The sequence below is a fragment of the Anabrus simplex genome, chromosome 6, assembly GCF_040414725.1.
Source record: "Anabrus simplex isolate iqAnaSimp1 chromosome 6, ASM4041472v1, whole genome shotgun sequence".
NCBI lineage: Eukaryota > Metazoa > Arthropoda > Insecta > Orthoptera > Tettigoniidae > Anabrus > Anabrus simplex.
This window is the reverse complement of record NC_090270.1, coordinates 206515446-206534892: the sequence shown is the minus strand read 5'-3', so window position 1 is coordinate 206534892 and position 19447 is coordinate 206515446. Positions and strand designations below refer to the sequence as shown.

General features: G+C 39.9%; 1 protein-coding gene across 2 annotated transcripts in view; it reads right to left on the bottom strand.

Moving 5' to 3' along the window:
- Galphas (G protein alpha s subunit) overlaps positions 1-19447 on the bottom strand; it is a 525522-nt gene that overhangs the window by 135365 nt on the left and 370710 nt on the right. For both annotated transcript variants that reach the window (XM_068228382.1, XM_068228383.1), the window contains one exon: positions 2764-2861. In XM_068228382.1, coding sequence (XP_068084483.1) covers positions 2764-2861 — 98 coding nt within the window. The remainder of the gene's footprint in view (positions 1-2763; positions 2862-19447) is intronic.

The window sequence follows — 19447 nt, the reverse complement described above, 5'->3', positions numbered from 1 at the left end:
TAAGACCTTCCAGAGCGAAGCGATGAGAAATAATGTTTGCCTCGGAATATATATTTTTTTTCTGCATCTGCCTTTGGTTTGACTGCAGCTTTATTTGGTTTACTACTCTCCACGAGTTGACTAGCAATTTCATTTCCAGAGATGTTCTGTACTGAGGTCTTAGTTGTATCGTTAATGAGGTCTCTGAGTAACCTCCAAGCGTTGTAACTATCTCTTCTCATATCTAGCTCCTCCATTAACTTAATCCATTGGTTGTATTTGGGTTCAAAAAAGGAGGAAATGACGCGCCGCCCCCTTGAGATGGTTTCGTTAGTGAAATAGTTCTTTTGGAAAAATCAACTTACTCTTTCAACAGAGTGGATGCTTCAGAAGTAAGGCCTTCAATATAGGTGGTCCTACAGTCTCTAGAATAGCTTTCCGGGAATAACACTTGACAGCTTCTACAAACACTTCGTATGCCTCTGGAACAGGATGTCTTCTTGTAATACTCTCATTGAGCATTGCGGTGAATTTTCGCCAGTTTGCTTTCCTGAAATTGTACCATCGCCTGGTGTGTACGGTGCGTGGATGAATTGCTGGTGTTAAATGACACATAACTGGACGATGTTGTGTGAGGGATGGTGTTCTCTATTTTTTCTACAGCTTGCTTTACATCGCACCGACACAGATAGGTCTTATCGCGACGAGGGGCTAGGAAAGGACTAGGAGGGGAAAGGAAGCGGTCGTGCCTTCATTAAGGTACAGTCCCAGCATTTGCCTGGTGTGAAAATGGGAAACCACGAAAAACCATCTTCAGGGCTGCCGATAGTGGATTTCGAAACCACTATCTCCCGGATGCGAGCTCATAGCTGCGCGTCCCTAACCGTACGGCCAACTCGCCCGGTGGGAGAATGGTGTTCAAAATTCATTTATGATGACAATACTAGAGCCCGGATTATATGCAATTACATATTCTGTTCCCATATATATAACTACAAGAAAAGCTGAAATGTCGGCGAAACACACTAAAAGGACTATTATTCCAGGAGTTTAAAGTTACATATTTCGATGCATAAACAACATTTTTATAAATATGACATATTTTAAATATTTTGAAGGATATAGCGCATTTGAAAGAAAACCAATTTTTTCACTAATTTTACATCGACTTAAGTTCTTTAATCAAACACTTGAAAACAGTTTAAAAACCTTGTACTGTACGTCTCTAAAATCCAAAAATAATTTAATAATTTAAAGTGAGGTATTCTGTCGAAGAACCGCATCCCTTAGCTATGTTGACGGTGCACGTTTTGGATGTCTCGAGCTGTGGCTATCAATATACCCTGGCACGAACTTTGTCACATTGTACTCCTCTCAGATTCAGTGACTCTTCTTTTGCGATCCCTTCGTCAGTCCTCGGTTTAATGTCACATGTCAAAAGCGCCTTTTCTTTCTTTCTTTCTTTCTTTCTTTCTTTCTTTCTTTCTTTCTTTCTTTCTTTCTTCTTCGGTTATTGTCCATGATTCACTTCCATAAAGGCCTACACACCATACAAAAGTCTTCAGGAACATTTTTCTAATAAGCATATAACTGTTTCATGAGATCAAATTTCTTCACTCTTAATAAGGACCTTTCCTTGCTTGAGCAAGTCTGCAATTAAATATCTCTAGCCGGGCAATTTGAAATACGCGCCAGTAACTTCATGTGAAGTTGAAGAGTATTTTTCTATATATAAGAACATCCCAACAGGCAGAAGGCATTCGATGACCGCAGAAAATTTGCGCCTCCAAATGGAATTTAGAGGTTTGAATAACATCTGCACTTTTAACTTTTTTTGTTATTTTTTTTCTTTTTCTATGTACGAGAATACGTCAAATAAAGCTTAGATATTAAGTTACATATTTTTTTATTTATTACATATTTAACTACCTATTTTGTCAATTTTAGCTACAAATTTATGTACATATTTCTCATTTTTATATTACATATAACCTGAGCTATATTCCAACAGTTCCAACGCAAGCATGCCATATTCACAGTAGAAAAATCGCAGGCTATTACAAGTTTTTAAATACGTTAAACACTAAAAAATGGGCGGGGAGGTGGGATATTCGAAACAGCAAAGCGAAAATTTTCATACCTGGAGGTAATTTGGATTCTAATATTCTCATAACTGTCACTTGGCTGCCAAACCACTGAAAGCGCTGCGTTCATTTTTGTTTAAACGTTCTAACATGGACTAAGCACTTCTGTTATATAATTGGTTTCTCTGGGGGCTATTAATAGAAATTACATGCCGCGCTTCCGCGCACATTACATGAAAGCTTTTCGTAGCCGAAAACAATACAGTGTGTTAGAAATGAGTCTCTGCAGTGACTTTGCCTGGCGGTACTTGATCTTATCTTATGTCCTCTTACATTTTTCCTAACTTATTTTCAGACACACTGTATATCAGAAGGAAAACAACCAAAAGTCATCTAAAAGGAAATCTTATAAGACTCATCTCCAAAAGTGGAAAATTGCGCCAGTAGACGGATCACTATTTAAAAAAAATATAATTAGACCGGATAACATGTTCTATCACTGTATATCACACTTCTAAACTATTTTCAAGTTCTAATGAAATTCAGAAAGCGTTGGTACTACACACGCCACATTCGGGTCCAAGCGACGGTGTCATCAATGCCTTACTCTGAAATATTGCCCCTTCAAGAAGAATTATCCTCCCCCAATAGTCCAATGACATTACAATATTTTAAAACAAAGGCGTAATGGTTCACTTACTATTTTGCACAGTCGATAAGCTGATACTCATTCGACCTCTCGAAACACGCTTGAACACCTCTGTCCTTCCACAAGATTTCCGTATGCTCGTAGAATTCCTGGAACAGAGAAAAAGCACGAAGGGTATTAGTTGCTCAGTACTACAATAAAACGTAAAATCATTTCGCAAAACACTAATAACGCTAACGGCAATAAACTCATTCACCAATACCATGCTTTAGATAACTATGGATCAGGTCTACATATCAGCCAAGAAAAAGAATTGATTCTTGGCAGAGAATGTAATCAAGAGCCAATCTGTTTATTGAAAGGTATCAGAATATATATAAGGATTTTTTTACTGGAGGAGAAGAGATTTCTTAAATACACACATAAAAAAATGTTTGCATCCCCTCCGACAGAAGAGTTCTTAGCTCTAAAAAAAAGAGATACATAGAGAGATACCATACCAACGAAACAACAAATGAGAGCCTCTACAACACAGCTTTGCTTTCTCAATTTGAGTTCCCGAATAAAGCTCACACCACTACCTTAAACAGCGAAAAACCCGTCCCTTGCACTGACGCATGCCTGAATTTGGCTTGGCATACTGTCCACTAGTTCATCGAAGTAATGGTCAAAACTGTCCCACACATCACTGATAATTCGGCGCAGATCGCGCAGAGTGATTGCTGGGTCGTGGCATCCATAAACAGCCTCCTTTAATTTATTTTAGGACTAGCAAGATACCCGTGCTTCGCTACGGTATTATACTGAAATTTATAATTGGATGCTTTACGTTTTATATATAATCCGCCGAAATTCGCGATCTGACTCGTTTTCTGAGAGAATCCGCCAAAATTTGCGATCTGACTCGTTTTCTGAGAGATTACGGCAATGTTCCTCCCATTTTTCAATCTTTCTTTCCAGCAATCGATTTCGTACTTCCCAGGCCACGTCCAGGTATTCCACCTGGTCAGTTGGATCCCTAAATCTTTGCCATATTTTCCAATAACCATTTTTAATATGGATCAAATCCTTGAGGAGATCCGGCGTGGTGTCGTTTTGGGTGCCTTGGCGGTACTGAACCCGCGGCCGGACTGCATTCGTAGTCATTACCCGTCTAGGACACATTTCCAGCGCGGTCCGCACATTTTGACGACGGTCCAAGACATTATTATTATTATTATTATTATTATTATTATTATTATTCGTAGTCATTACCCGTCTAGGACACATTTCCAACGCGGTCCGCACATTCTGACGACGGTCCAAGACATTACTATTATTATTATTATTATTATTATTATTATTATTATTATTATTATTATTATTATTATTATTATGGACCCCACAGCAAGATGCAAGACGGCTACTTGGCGGTAAATTACATCTGCTGCCATTGTCATTGCTGAAAATGTTACCAGCACCATTGTCGCGGTTAGACAAGTGCGCGGGATTTCTGGCGATACGAATGACATACTTCCGTCAACTTTCCGTCAACTTCTCGTCCCCACCTCATATTTGCGTCTCGGTTTGAATCTGGTCCATGGACGCGTACATTATCCTTGGGATTTTTATTCTTCCGAAAAGAAGGTTGAGGTGAAAGAACAGTACTAAGGTTCATTGGGTCCATCCATCGAATTCATATCGCCTAGAACGAGGAGCTCATCGTTCTTCTAGATGAACGTACCAATGATCTAAAAATGTTCTTCATAACTTTCGTATGAGTGGGAATTTGTTTGAATTGTTGTCAATCCTTGAAGCAAGTTTACAGCGTCAGGACACCAACATGAGAAAATGTATTCCGCCGATATTTTGAAACAAAAACTTCAAACTTGTGAAGCACACAATGTTGACCGTTTGAACGACTGATTTAGTGAGGTACCAGTATGGCCTTGCTACCTACACCTACCTTCTGTAAATAAGACTGGTAGTTCTCAAGAATAATATTGTTTTGTTTTTTTTCAAGTTGCTGTACGTCGCACCGACACAGATAGGTCTTATGGCGACGATGGGACAGGAAAGGGCTAGGAGTGGGAAGGAAGCGGCCGTGGCCTTAATTAACGTACAGCCCCAGCATTTGCCTGGTTTGAAAATGGGAAATCACGGAAAACTGTCTTCAGGGCTGCCGACAGTTGGGTTCGAACTCACTATCTCCCGAATACTGGATAATGGCGGCACATAAGCGACTGCGGCTATCGTGTTCGGTCCGAATAAGAAAATGTTATTATGTAATTTAATTGGAAGCAGTTCTTTTGAAATGAAGACTGCTAAAAAGCCTTGATTAATTATTTTTCAATGACCCATGTTATTGTAATATCGAAAATAGGAAATTTGTGGTAAGGTTTCGCTAATCTAAACAAACAACTTCATTATGAACAGACTGCTCACTGCATTGAGGTATTATGCCACTGGTTCCTTTAACATAATTGTAGGTGATGCTACTAATATACACAGAACAGCAGCAGCTTGGATTTTATACGACGTACTATTATAGCTTCCTTTAGTCAACGCTATATTTACTCCCCAACATCGCAGAAAAGAGGGAGGTAATGGAAAGCTTTTTAAATATTATTAGATTCCCTGGTTTAATTGGAACCATCGACTGTACCCACGTTCGCATCAGATCTCCAGGTGGAGAAAATGCCGAGATATTTCGGAATACAAAAGGTTATTTTTCCATAATTTATCGAACAATAAGTGACAGTAATTTACTCGTGAGAGATATTATAGCTTATAGGTTTTGTCTACGACAGTACAATATTTCAGAACTGCAGTAAGAGGGCACAATTCGAGAGAAGTGAAAAAAAAGATGGTTATTTATTGGGAGATAGTGGGTATTCGTGCAAGCCATTTCTCTTAACACCTCAGCTGAACCCGCAAACCAGGGAAGAGCATATGTACAATAGGGCGCATATTAGGACTAGAAATACCTTAGAAAGACAGTACGGTGTATGGAAGCGGAGGTTTCCAGCTTTTTCTGTTGGTTTGAGGTGTAAAGTCCATAAAGCTCTAAATATAATTGTTGCTACAGCAGTATTGAACAATACTGCAATTTCAACAAAAGAAGAAAAACCCCCCGGATGATTTAATGGTTCAGCACTTTAAGAAGAGCTCCAGCAAGCCCGGGGTCCTGATATCAAAGATGGCGAACAATCAAATCCAGTACATCAAATGTATAGAAATGATGACAATGCTGGCAGAGTTTTTCGCCAGGTTTTAATTAATGGTCATTTCAGGTGAGTGAAATTTATTAACTTTTAGGAAAACAATACACTTAGCAAAATTAGTATTTTATCGACCGGCCACACTCCTCATCATCCTAACCTACTAACACAAATGAACTTGACTTTTATAGAAGATAAAAACACGCTAATAATAACACTAGGCTAGGAAAGCAACAGATAGGGAATCTGCCACCTGGGCGACTGCCCTAAATGCAGATCAGTATTGATTGTATTGTAACACTCGCCGCTTTCACAAAACCCATTAAGTTTGGCCTATTTTCCTTCTTGTTCATATTTTGCCAGTGTTTTAGTTTTTCTTTCATAATGTTTAGTTTAACCTCCTTATTTCCATTTCTTTCTCATGTTCCTTTCTCATTACTTTTAACTGATATTCTAACATTGAAATTCTTCTTTCACAGGAATCTGTCATTTTTTCTCTGGGTGTTGACAGTTTACGCCGACGAGATTTAGCTCTGTCTGATAATACAGTATCAGCTGATGTTGAAGGTTGTGCTGCTGTATATGAAGACGGTAGAAATGCTGGTTGTGTCACTGAATTTATGGGACGTTTGAGTAAGGGATTCAGTGCTTCCACTTGACCTTGACTTTGAGTTCAAGTTTCTGCAGCGTCAGCAGATACTGCTACTACAGCTGGCAGTGTTCCTGTTCCACGTGCTTTCGTTTCGGTGCATCTTTCTTCCAATTCCACATCATCAAACGGAAGGACTTCAACAGAAAAAAAATAAGAAAACGTGTAATTAATATGATTAGTTAGAGGTTAACTGTTAAATGCTTGATAAAATCTGCATCAGTATACTCTGTATCCATAGACTTACCTTCATTCACATGTCCTTGGTATAAAGCATGTGAGTCATGAGCGTACATAAGTGGTGTGATAGTCGGTTGTACAAAGGGCGCTAGGAAAGTTTTGCAATGTGAGTGAACGCTTTAGACTTTTTCAAAATAATTCCACCACACTCAATACACTTCTCCATACGTCGAAACCAGTCACTGAACCAACTCGACCACTTTTCTTCGGTTACAGTTTCACACCCTTGATCCCATGCTGCCAGAAGCTCCTCGTCGGATGCAAAACGCCGCCCTTTCAGCTTTATCTTCACTTCTGGGAAGAGTGCGAAGTCACATGGGGCAAGATCAGGACTGTATGGAGGGTGATCAAGCACAGTCGACCCTGATCTGGCAAGAAGATCCATTGTTACATTAGCACGATGAGCTGGAGCATTGTCGTGATGCAAGAGTCAAGTGTTGAGCCGTGACCTTAGACGGAGCTGCTTAAGAGCCTGGATGACCTAAGGCAGACAAGTCTCACTGTACCACTTCGCAGTAACTGTCTTTTGTGTTTCTAGCACAACTCGTGTCAGGATGCCCCGTTTAGTGAAGAATACTGCAATCATCCTTTTCTTCACTGACCTTGACTTTCGCACAGTCACAGGAGTACCCCAATGAGCACAGAATAACATAGAGATGGCAATGCCTACCGCAACGCATTGGCTCGCTGAAGCCAAGTTTTGCGCGCATCGCCATGTTGGTATTACCAGCAGTGCTAGTTAATTCCTATCCGAGTCTGTCATTTTAAAAGATTTCTGTAACATTATTTCATTGGTTAACGTATCTAACGCAGTAGAAAAGACCTTAGTCTTAATGATAAGCACGGGACAGTCCAGAACACTGTTTTAATCGCAGTACCGGTAGTTTAAAAGTCGGAAATACGAGCTCAAATAGCCTGTTATTATATCAGATTGTACAGTGGTCTGCCAAATTATTATACTCAGAATGAAAATACATGGATTTGCTAACATTTTGGCAAAATAAATATATTTCTGGTAAAATTTCATGCATTTTCTTTATTTCATTCATATTTCACATATTCTATTTACCATTTCCCATAGACAAAACAGTTTCTTAACTACAATTGTCTTTGTAATGATCAAACGTTTAGTATTTTGTGAAGCCACCCTTAGCCGCAATCAGTGCAGAGACCCTTCTTGGCATACTTGAAATGCATTTCCTTGCCTGTTCCTCCATATATGGGCTGTTCCAAACCTCATTAAGTCTTTCTAGAAGCATGTTCTTGCTTGTAATGACACCTTTTTTAGTAATTTATTTCTTCAGTGCCTTCCACCTATTTTCTATAGGATTCATGTCAGGTGAGTTGCCTGGCCAGTCCAATACATTAATTTTTTGATTCTGTAGGAATGCTGTTACCAATTTAGCCTTGTGGCATGGTGCTGAATCATGCATGAAGGTAAAATCATTTCTTAGGAACCATTCTGAGACTTGAGGCAAAAGTTCGCTCCTTAGCACCAGCTCATACTGATCCTTCCGCATTGTGCCTTGAACAATATACAGAGGCCCATTACCCTTGCTGCTAATCACAGACCAAATCATTATGGAGAGAGGATGTTTCACCCGTTCCACAACACAGTCTTCATTTAATTTTTCATTGGTGCGGCGTCGAACAAACTCGGTTTTATCATCAAGGATCTGTATGGAAGATTCATCTGAGAAGCAAACCTGAAAAATAAAATGCCAGTGTAAGAAAGTATTAATATATACTATCTTATATCATGAGAACACAAGAAATTGCATGTACAATTTTACAAACCTTATTCCAATCTTCCTCTGACCAATTTTTGTGATCCTTAGCCCACTGAAGCCTTTTTTGTTTCATAGCAGTTGTCAACTTTGGTTTCTTTAAAGGGCGGCGGCACTTCAGACCCATCTGTTTGAAACGCCGCTCTAAAGTTCTTTGCGATAAAGCAATCCCAGCATTCCGAAGTTTATTGATTAACACTTTAGCAGGTGTACGACGATTTTTTGTTGCATAATTGCAAATTATTCTGTCCGTTCTAGGCGAAGTTATCCTCTTTCTGCCACACCGACCTCTGCGGCATGAGTCAAGAGGTGTGCTTGTTTTCATTTTTTTGGCAATCTCTCTCACCGATGACTGTGAAACTCCCACGATTGATGCAATCTGCCTTTGGTTACACTGACAGTGGGATAATAGTGTAGAAATTGTCGCTTTCTTGCGAGGGCTTAAGTCACAACGCTTCCCCATCTCAATTTGTAGGTTAGAATCCCTAAACAGAGAATAACAACGGATTAAATGCATTTTCCACACACCTGTTTATTACTAAGTACTCTGCATTCCTTACTGTAAAAGTAACTTGTAATTACTAACCTTAAAATAGAAGAGATAGACCGCAATAACCAAAGGACATCAACGAACAATAGTAATACACAACTTGCGCGCCAACAAGGCTGAAGTTCCAGGCTGACCAACAATGACACAACACTATTTGAGGACTTGCCAACGTCTTGATATATGTAGCAGCCTCCAAAGTACAAATAACTCATGAATGGGCAAGCCATAGAACTAACAATGGAAAATATAACAGCTTTACTGTTCAAAAAGGCAAATATTTGTTCCGAGTATAATAATTTGGCAGACCACTGTATTTAGCTCAAACGAATTGCCGATTTGCAAGGTGCAGCTCAAAATAATGGAACATTTTCATAAAGACCTATTTTAGAGAAAGAATAAGACAGGTTATGGACCATGAATATTTATATAGATACCATATACAGTACAAATCCACTCAAAATTTCATACACAATAAAAATATACACAGTCTTTAGGCTTATAAATAAAATAATACACGGTTCAATGATAAAGATATCCTGGAAGACCAGTAAGTATGAGGTAAATAGGCCTAATTATTATAGAATTGTTGAGCCAAGTAAATCATTTCAAAAAAAATAGAGACATGTTTTTACATTAGTACACTTGATGAAATTAATTAATTCATCTCAAGGATTATTTTGTAATGTATACATACATACATACATACATACATACATTATCATTATAGACTTATGCCTTTCAGCACAGCCCATTCCCTCAGTCTTACGACACACAATGAAGTACGATCAAAATCTTCAGTAAAGTGAGCTGAACATATGGTGCTGAAAGGTGCGGGTGACCAATTTTCCCTTCGTATAACTCTTATGCATTTCTTCCGTCGTTCATTATCTTTAGGAAACTGTAAATTATAAAGGGGCTTCTTAACCTACACTGCATGTGCAAGGGGAAAACAATTCGGCACTGAATATTCGCAAAAACATATTGCTTACCTGTGAAAAGTTATCCCTGGTATTTTCTTTGAAGCTCTGTTTGCACATCCATACGCTACACAAGTCGGCATTTTAAAATCATAACACAACTTCCTTTATTTACTTCACACGTGGCGCACTGTTCACTTATTTACACTAATTGGTCTCCAATGTTTTGGTACAAACAACATGGCGGCCGCTTGTGTCCACCGACTTCAACTCAGACGACACATTGCCATCTCTATGTTATTCTGTGCTCGGTGGAGTACCCTCATCTTCAAACAACCACACCTTGTTCTGGGATTTTGTTGGGACATCGTAATAATAAAGCCAAGTTTCGTCACCTGTAACGATGCTACTGACGTTACGCGAAGTCCCATTTTCAAACTGGTTTAGCATTTTTCGGCACCGTTTTACTCGATACGCCCTTTTGTTCCTACGGAAGTGAATGGGGCACCCAAAGGGAACAAACATTCCAACATGGAGATGGTCGTGTAGAATTGAATGAATAGCTGGTGCAGGGATGTGGAGGGTCTCTTCTACCTGCCGATATGTCAACCGCCTCTCTTGACATTTTCCTCACAGCTTCAATGTTTTCCTCAGTCACTGATTCAGACGGTCGCCCAGAACGAGAATCGCCTTCAACCCCAAAATTTCCCCTCTGGAACTCTTTGTACCAGCGAAAAATTGTTGTCCGATGAGTACAGTCTTTCCCCAGCACAGGAGTCATTTCCTCCAGGCACTGGTCAACAGTTAACACACGAGCAAAATTGTAGCGGATAATTGCGCGATATTCACCTTTAGACCACACTGACATCTTAACTTGCTTTCAATCCCATTGCTTGGTAACAACTGGTGTAAAGATCGCGCCTTGCTGACTTCTAGACCGGTTTTCAACCCTCACCATAACAGGGGTGTCCAGCCAACCGTTTTTGCGTATTGCAAAATTTTCCTAATGCCCTTTGTATTAGGGCCATAGCTTTTACAATAGTTTTAGACAATGTGGGTTTAAAGATACCACCACAAGTTGCGTTCATTATAATTTTATTGTCTGCACATATTTTTCTTGTTTTCAAGTTCCCATAACAGGTCTTCAAATTTCTTGCACTCCTGCAAGACACCCCCCCCCCCAAAAAAAAGAACTATAACATACTGGTGTGATAACATTAGTTTGCTTTCACTATTTATAAAATTAAAGAGTACCTACTTTTAATAATAGTTTTGCAGTATTGTTTTTGAAAATAATCTGAATTTAGAAGGCTTTAAACCGCAATAGCACAGATAAATAGAATTATAGTACACTAGTGTATTAACATTGTTTTGTCGTATAATTTTACGGGGATAAATAAACCCAAGTACTTTTAGTTGTAGTTTTGCAGTATTGTAGAGGGAATAGTCTGCCATACTACATATTCTGTTGACCGATTTTCATAACCTAACTCGAAATACTGTATTAAATCACAATAGTACAGAGAAATATAATTGCTTACCTACGATAAAATAGAATTCTTCTGCGAGTTTCTTCCATGTTTCATCTTTCTGCTTTACTGTGACTTTAGCTGTCTTTTTATTTTCTATGACATCTTTGTGTCTGACCACTAATTCAGCCACAATATCGGTTTCAAAATACGAAAAATTGGACGCCCTTTTCCTCTTTTGTTCATCCATGTTTCTAATAAGTGCTTTCAGGAAAGAAGAAATTAATATTCCTCTTCCTAAGAAAAAAAAGTAACACAAAATCACCGAAGCGCGTTCACTATTCTTCGCTACCAAGTTAAACATCAGGCTAGTGTTTAATTCGACTGCCAGCTAAACGAGCTTAACTAAAAATTGATTAAGAATGGTGCTCCACACTGCCTTCTAACCAGTCCTTAAATTTATAACATGTTTACGTACACACTGGTTAGCCGAATCTTAAACGGGGTTGGTGCACTTGGCCATGAATAGTTTTACTGAAGTTTGTACTGAATTAGAAGTGCCAGGCCGTCGGCGAATGCCAGGCAATCAATAGTGAGTCCATTGCGCTTGTGTCACAGGGAGATACTATATAAAATACCCTGTCTAGTTAACTCATTTCGCCACTCTCCTGCTGCCTTTTCCAGTGCACAGTTAAAGACGAAAGGAAAGGGGAGGGGAGAGATCATCTCCCTGCCTTAGCACTGTCTTGATTTCAAAACTTCCTGAAAGTGTTCTTCTGAATTTCACTCGTGACCTGGAATTATTTAAAGTTTTGAATGTTCATTACATACATATTTTTGGTGTATTAATGATGTGCTCGTGCACTGATGCGAGTCAGAATATAGTTATTTTATAGGCCGTGGAGAAGCTATTGGAGAACTTAGGTGCAGTTCCTACCTGTTAAATAGTTGTCAGAGGGTTAGGTAAGATCCGTAGCAGATGTATCCCAATACGTTGCACATGTACATCTGAACACACCGAAGCACAAAGTCTCAAGTCGATTAGGTACCTACCTGTGCTGATGTTACGTCCCTGTCCATTGAATGAACCGTTTTCATGCAAACCAGCGTACCGAACCTGCCTTGCCTATACTTCATTTACCTCTGCACGACCAGAAATCGATAGTGACTGCCTAAAAGGTCGAAAGCTAATGTACGAAGAACACACACAGTACCATGGATTATGCAATGGAGGAATTCCATAGAGAATACTTTGTAGGGAGTAGACTATCACCAATGAGTTCTGGCTGTTAATATGACTGCATCGTTCAACGTAGAACAGCGTCTTGCCATAGTTTCTCTCTTATAGCGCGCCAATGAAAAAAGAAAAAAAACTCATGTATGCAAAAGATGACAAAATCAGAGGCAAAGTACTATATGCGGCAGCGTGAAGGTACGGCATGAGTAACAGACTCTATTCTTAGGTACAAACATCAGTCGTGACAGACACCGCGCGCTCCGAATCCGTGCATATTCATTATTCAGTACATACAGTAAATATGTAACCAAAGCACAATTTCCCTACCACTTTGAAACTTCACGGCAGCACGTCATTCGCAAGAGTACCAAATTCTTACGTGCCAACCCTGTGGAAACCCCTTTTGATACTTCGTGGAAGGGACTAGTGAGTCAGTCGACCGGAAAGCTCGAAGCCGGTCTGGAGGGCATGGCTGGTATTACCGTGTGCTGTTTTCGTCAGCTGGCTTACCTGTGAGTTTCCTGGAGATTCAACGGAATTTTTCCGCCTCGAGCCACCTCGCAAATGTTCTGGTTCACATCACTCGAGCTATAAAAAGGGAGACTAGCCGCGGGCAGTCAGATAACACCCACGGTTATATTCGACGCCTGTCTGATTAGTTTTATATAGAGGATGGTTGCCTAGTTGTACTTCCTCTTAAAACAATAATCACCAACCAACCACGTGACAACCACGAGCTGGACCCGCGCCTCTTATATAAAAGAATTACATAAAAAAGGCAAGACCCAAGACAGAAATAGTTTTAACATAGATTGGGGTTTATTTTCATAATATTGGCTGATGCAGAGATACGATGAGCAAATAAAAAATCAAAGGATACATAAATAATATAAATGTTACATACATATTCATGGAGGATAGCAATTTCCTGAACATGTATAGAAGCCTCTTACTTCCACAGAAACCATTATAAAAGCTACCTCACGTATTTTCTTTTTATATGGGTACGTAGGGGGAGATGATATTCATATATTCAGACATTACCAGCAAAAGGTATGTCGTATTTATTTCAAAACATTTCTCTCGTGAAGGAGGAATAGTACCGAAAGTAAAATACAACTGTCCCCGGACAAAACAAGGCAAAAACTCTCTTCCTTTTCAAAGCATCACCACCAACAACAATCCCCACAGAGTAACTCCTCATGGAAGTTTTAAAGATGAAAGAAAGGAAGCACATCAGCCAAAAATTGTATTACAACGCCCAAAGAGGTAACATAAAGGGCAAGGAGCGTTGCCATAGCTACACAGAAATTAAACAGTGTCAAAGACGACATGGAAAACATTAACATCAGATCCCAAAATTTAAAAATAAAACGGCTAAACTAGCCAGGAATAGAGATAAAGCAATCAAATAGACACACATATCAGAAAAACAGAAAGTAACATACATAAGGTATCCAAAAAAAAAAAAAAAAAAACACAAACCGGACATTCATACAACACATTCATAGAAGCATATAGATCGAGCCAGCTAGGAACACATCTGGGAGCGTATGCGCACTTTGGACTATCCCACGTAGCGTATCCCCTCCTAAGAGAGCTCCTGCTACAAGGACAGTTCAGTGCAGAAGTTTACACTCAGCTGCTGCGCTCTGCATTCTAATTTCCCGTTTAGTAGTTGTGGTGGTGGTGGTGGTGGTGATTATTGTTTTAAGAGGAAGTACATCTGGGCAACCATCCTCTATATAACACTAATCAGAGAGAAAAATGGAAGGGGTCCGACGCTTCGAAAAATGAAGATATCGGCCAAAAGGAAGACAAGGGCCACGAAGGGCGTGAAAATGAAAGACTCCCTAGCCCTCGCAAACCTAATACCATCGGGGTCGGAAAAGAACAAGTGTTGACCAAGAGAGGTCGGATAGGATAAGTGAAAGTGAGGAGCCTGACACAAGTAAGTGGAAGCAATGCCAGAACTCAGCTAAGGGCCCCGTGGTCGCCAACCCACGCTCCAAAGTACAGAGCCTCTGGGGCCGTTGAGTAGTAACTGTGGATAGTGGTGGTGTACATTAGGCCTATGTGTGACAGTATGGAAGGCGTTAAAAGTAGCCTGCATCGTAAGGTGCTAAAGAGTCAGACTCGTGCAGCAATCTTGAACGTTATAGACTTTATGGAAAGGGAGGCAATGGAAGAAAAGTTCGTGATAGATTGTCAGAAAGTTCTTTGGTACGGATTAAGAGCGAAAAACGAAAGAATTAGGAAAACCTATGGATAGTCTGTTTGAAACACCAAACAAAAACAGAATGCGCACAAAGAATATTACTGGAATGGACGACTTTGACGAAGGTGCCGTACCTCGTATTGTTAGCAATTTTTATTTAGATGAAAAATGTTTACCTACAGATTCAAAAATTCGTGCAAAGTTAGGTAAAGACTTAACGTCCAAAGGATCCAATACTAGTGTCAAGCGAATCCTTCGATCATTAGGATATCATTAGGAAAAAAAACTACACTAACAAGAGCATCCTAATGGAAAAACCTGACATAAAATACAAAAGGTTTATTTTTTTAAATGCTCAGTATCGGGCGGAGGATAGTTGTACATGCTGGCGGTGAAATGGGTTTCATCGAGAACTGTCTGCTAATCTGGAAGTCTGGCAGCAAGAGTGGCGACTACCACGATGACATGAATAGTGACCTTTTTTTTAAGATAATGGAAGATATGAAAGATATCTTCCACCTTGAAGTGTTCTCGTGATTAACTACGCGTCATATCACAACAAGGAAGTAGATCGTGCTCCAACCTCCAGCTCACGTACAGTGACGATCTCCTGGCTAGTGAATAGGGAGATTCCACCTGTGAGACGATGTACAAACACGAGCTTTATGAGCTTATCAAATGGCACAAGCCGGCACACAAAACCTACGTCCTAGACGAACTCATGGAACAGTACGGACACTCGGTAATTCGACTGCCCCCCCCCCATATCACCGTGAATTAAACAGTATTGAAATATTGTGGGGTAAAGTGAAGAAATAGGTAGCTTCTCACAACGTCACCTTCACTACTGACGACGTAGAGAAACTCACTAGACAGAAATTCGCGTCAATATCCGCCGAAGACTGGAACATAAGGGATGAGAAACATCTTGAAGACATTATGGAGTCCGTTGCGATCCAGCTGGGAGCCGACGACACGTCCGGTAAAGACGACAGAAGTGATGACGGAGGACTCAGTGGAATTGAAAAGATGTAATGGACACAATAAAACAAGAATGTCCTCATTTTGTGAATAATTATAGCGTCATTATTTTATTACTTATTATTTCTAGTGCCATTTAAGTTATCTTCGTATACATACGTTGTTACTCAGTATATGTAGACCCTTTATGGCGTTTCCTTTTATGAATTATATTTTGTTTCTGTACCTGAGAACAATTATATAATTATATATGGCATTTCGTTAAGTCACATTTCTTATTTTACGAGAAAGCAACAAAATATTGGCATTAAGGAGCTAGGGACAAATGATCACATAGTTTAACACTGCTTTCTCGCCTTAAAGAAAAAGTAATTATTATTATTATTATTATCATCATCGAGTTATTTTACATGACGTGGCTCAGGTTATGAAGCCTGGTGTTATAGCAAACCATATTCTACAGTGTACATCTACAGCGTCGTAAAGTTAATTTTAGATCAAATTATAATTTAAAATAAGGACTACGGAAATTGATACACGGAAACTATTTTGACAGCTACTGTAATAAGAGGTTAAATTGTTCTAACTCCTTCAATCTATCTGTCATCTGTAACACTTCTAAATACATTCATTTCGGCTAGGTATGTCTGTAATTTACAGCTGGAAGGGAATTCCACTAACCGAAAATCTGCGGAGTGTTACATGTCAGTTATAACAAATATTTCGGGTCAACTGTACGTCGCCACAACACTGAGCGAGGAGGGGAAGTCAGCGTTCTCGCTCCCACGGCTCTGCTTTCTCACTCGCACACTTCCCCTCACCGGGTGTCTTCCTAGCTGGCCCGATCTCTACTTAGAGACCAGATGCATAAGGCAATATAAATACAGACTCAAGACACACCGCGACGAAACCGCAGTAGCATGAGATAAGTGACTCAAAGGTCCATGAGCACGATCTGGGAGTCCAGATCTAAATATCGGGGCAGCCACAATACAAGGCACGGCTCACCCAATCACAGCAATAGACTACCCACAAATACGCAATGGGGCGTATTCATATCGCTTCACGGTAGCGAACATAAATTGTTCCTAAGTAGCGTATTAAATACACGTCGTCATATGAACTCGCAGGAGGAGAGAAGAGACATGGTCTCAAATGCAAATACATCGTAATCAAACAGCACCACACACACGTAAATTAAAACGGGTTAGTGCTACCTTCTCATCCCTACGTACGAACAGATACGTAAATGTATATATCCGGTAAAATATGAAAAAGGAACAGTGAATATAAGTCCTCCACAATCAAAACAAGGAACAAAGAACAAAACCGGTATCACAATGAACACTAGCTTAGCATAGCTGTGGCAACCCAAAGGAAGTAGAGAAATAAATACATACCTGGAAAAAGGTCCATATGTATTAATCAATCATGTAGGTTAGCTCATGGCAGAGAGCCAGGTATGTTAAATTGTGAATCTTTCTTAATTTATATGAAACGAAACACGTTACATAATATAGCTTGTCCATCTGGTATATGCTCTTTTAAAAAATGAAATAATGATTAAATAACAAGAAATGAAGGTACAAGGCGTGGTGTAATACAGGAAGTCTTCTCGTAGTGGGGGAAAGTCCCAAGCTGTACAGCGTGGAGATGAAGTGTTGCATCTTGCAGTAGTATTCACAGTGAGAGAAATGGAGCAAGAGGTAGGACCATCGCGTGCAGTGAAGTACAAAAGAGGAAAACCACTCAGAAGTGACCATAGGCAGTGCATTGTTAAGGTGTTCAATAAACTAAGTGAACAGAATCCAGGTTTAGTCGTTTATTCAGAAGTTCAGATCTTCGCACTGTTGTATGCGATGCCCACACTGTACGTCCGACACGAAGACGTTGATGGGGTGGAGGTCGGTACTGCACGCTCAGCGAATCTCAACTCTTTCTTTGGCGGAGGCGTGGACATACCATGTTTACATAAGGATTAAACTCGGAGAAGTGAAAGTAAGGAGTTAAGTCGTCCCCAGTTAATTCCAACCCCCCCCCCCGGGACTCCCTTGTGTATGTAAGGAAGAGAGACGTGTAAATAGACAGTAATTAGTGAGTGTGGCCATTCATAGCTGAATAGACGCGCGCGTGTACATTTATTGGGTCTTCCTGAAATAAATTAAAGTAATTAAAAGACGGAGTTTTATTCGCAACAAAATGTTTGTCAGGCCTTGAGATATGAGATAAGCGCGTGCGCGGCAGCCATGCTTAACCCTCGCAACTCTTTACAAAATTTTAATTCAAATCCTTCAAAAATGAGTACAGTACTGTTTGATTATATGTCTTTCACTTTTGGTTTTAACATATAACTAACTTGCTCTCAGATATCAATATTTATATATGTACAATTTACAAGAGAGATAAACGAAATTTTGTAACTGAAGATATGCATATAAATATTTCAACAACAAAAAAGATGTACAGGTCACCGTCAACCGACCGTCCCTTGCAATAGTAACGATGCAACCCAACCTTCAAGAACACGGCAGTCTCATTTTTGCAGTGGGAATGTGTCGCGTAATTGCGAAAATTAAAAAGAATACACTTTAGTTGCTTCCAATAAGAGAAAAATTCCGTTAAAAAAGAGGCAAAGAGGTATTTATAGATTATACAATAAAATAACAAACAGTGCTGTATGCGACCCTGACAGCCCGAAATGAACACTAATTAAATCGTGTGTATTGTAACGTGATGGCGGGGTACTAGATAAATAAATATTTTACTGGAAGCTTCTACACTAAGAGTTATTAAGTCTAAGAACCAATGACACACAGGTACACAGCTACACTCTATAGCACTCTCTGAGTTTTCACTGTTCCGTTACACTAATGTTTCAGTCTAATACAGGCTAAACAGTTACGTTAAAACACTTCACGTACACACGCACTGTACCTAGTCTTGCCATAAATACTGTTACAATCTTTTGACGCACGCTGTGCAATCGGTTTAATGGGTAAAGAACCGCCAGTGTGCTCACGTTAACCTTGAACCATTGAGCTTGTCTGTGAAAGAGGATGCATTTAGCTGAAGGTTTAAACATGGAATGGGGTGACCACGAAAATCGTGTTGCCGTGATAGCGTTGCATAAAGTTGCAAATTCTGCAAGTGGCATTTTCAAGACGCTACAAATGCTCAACATGAGTTGTACGTTTGTGTACCGGACCATTGAGCGATTCACTGAAACCGGGGCTGTGAAGGATCGTCTGAGAGAGGGTCGCACACGCAGTGTTCGGAGAAGTGCCATACAGAAGCAGGAAATCATGGCCCGTGAAATGAATATTTCGAGAAGGTCAATGACCAGGGTTCTGTCAGAGGACCTTGGACTTATCGCCGAGGAACAGGACATTACCTTGACACACACCCAAAGAAGATGAGTGTGCTAAAATGTCGACGTCTCCTGCAGCGTTACACCCATGATGGCAATCGGAAAATCCTCTTCACCGAT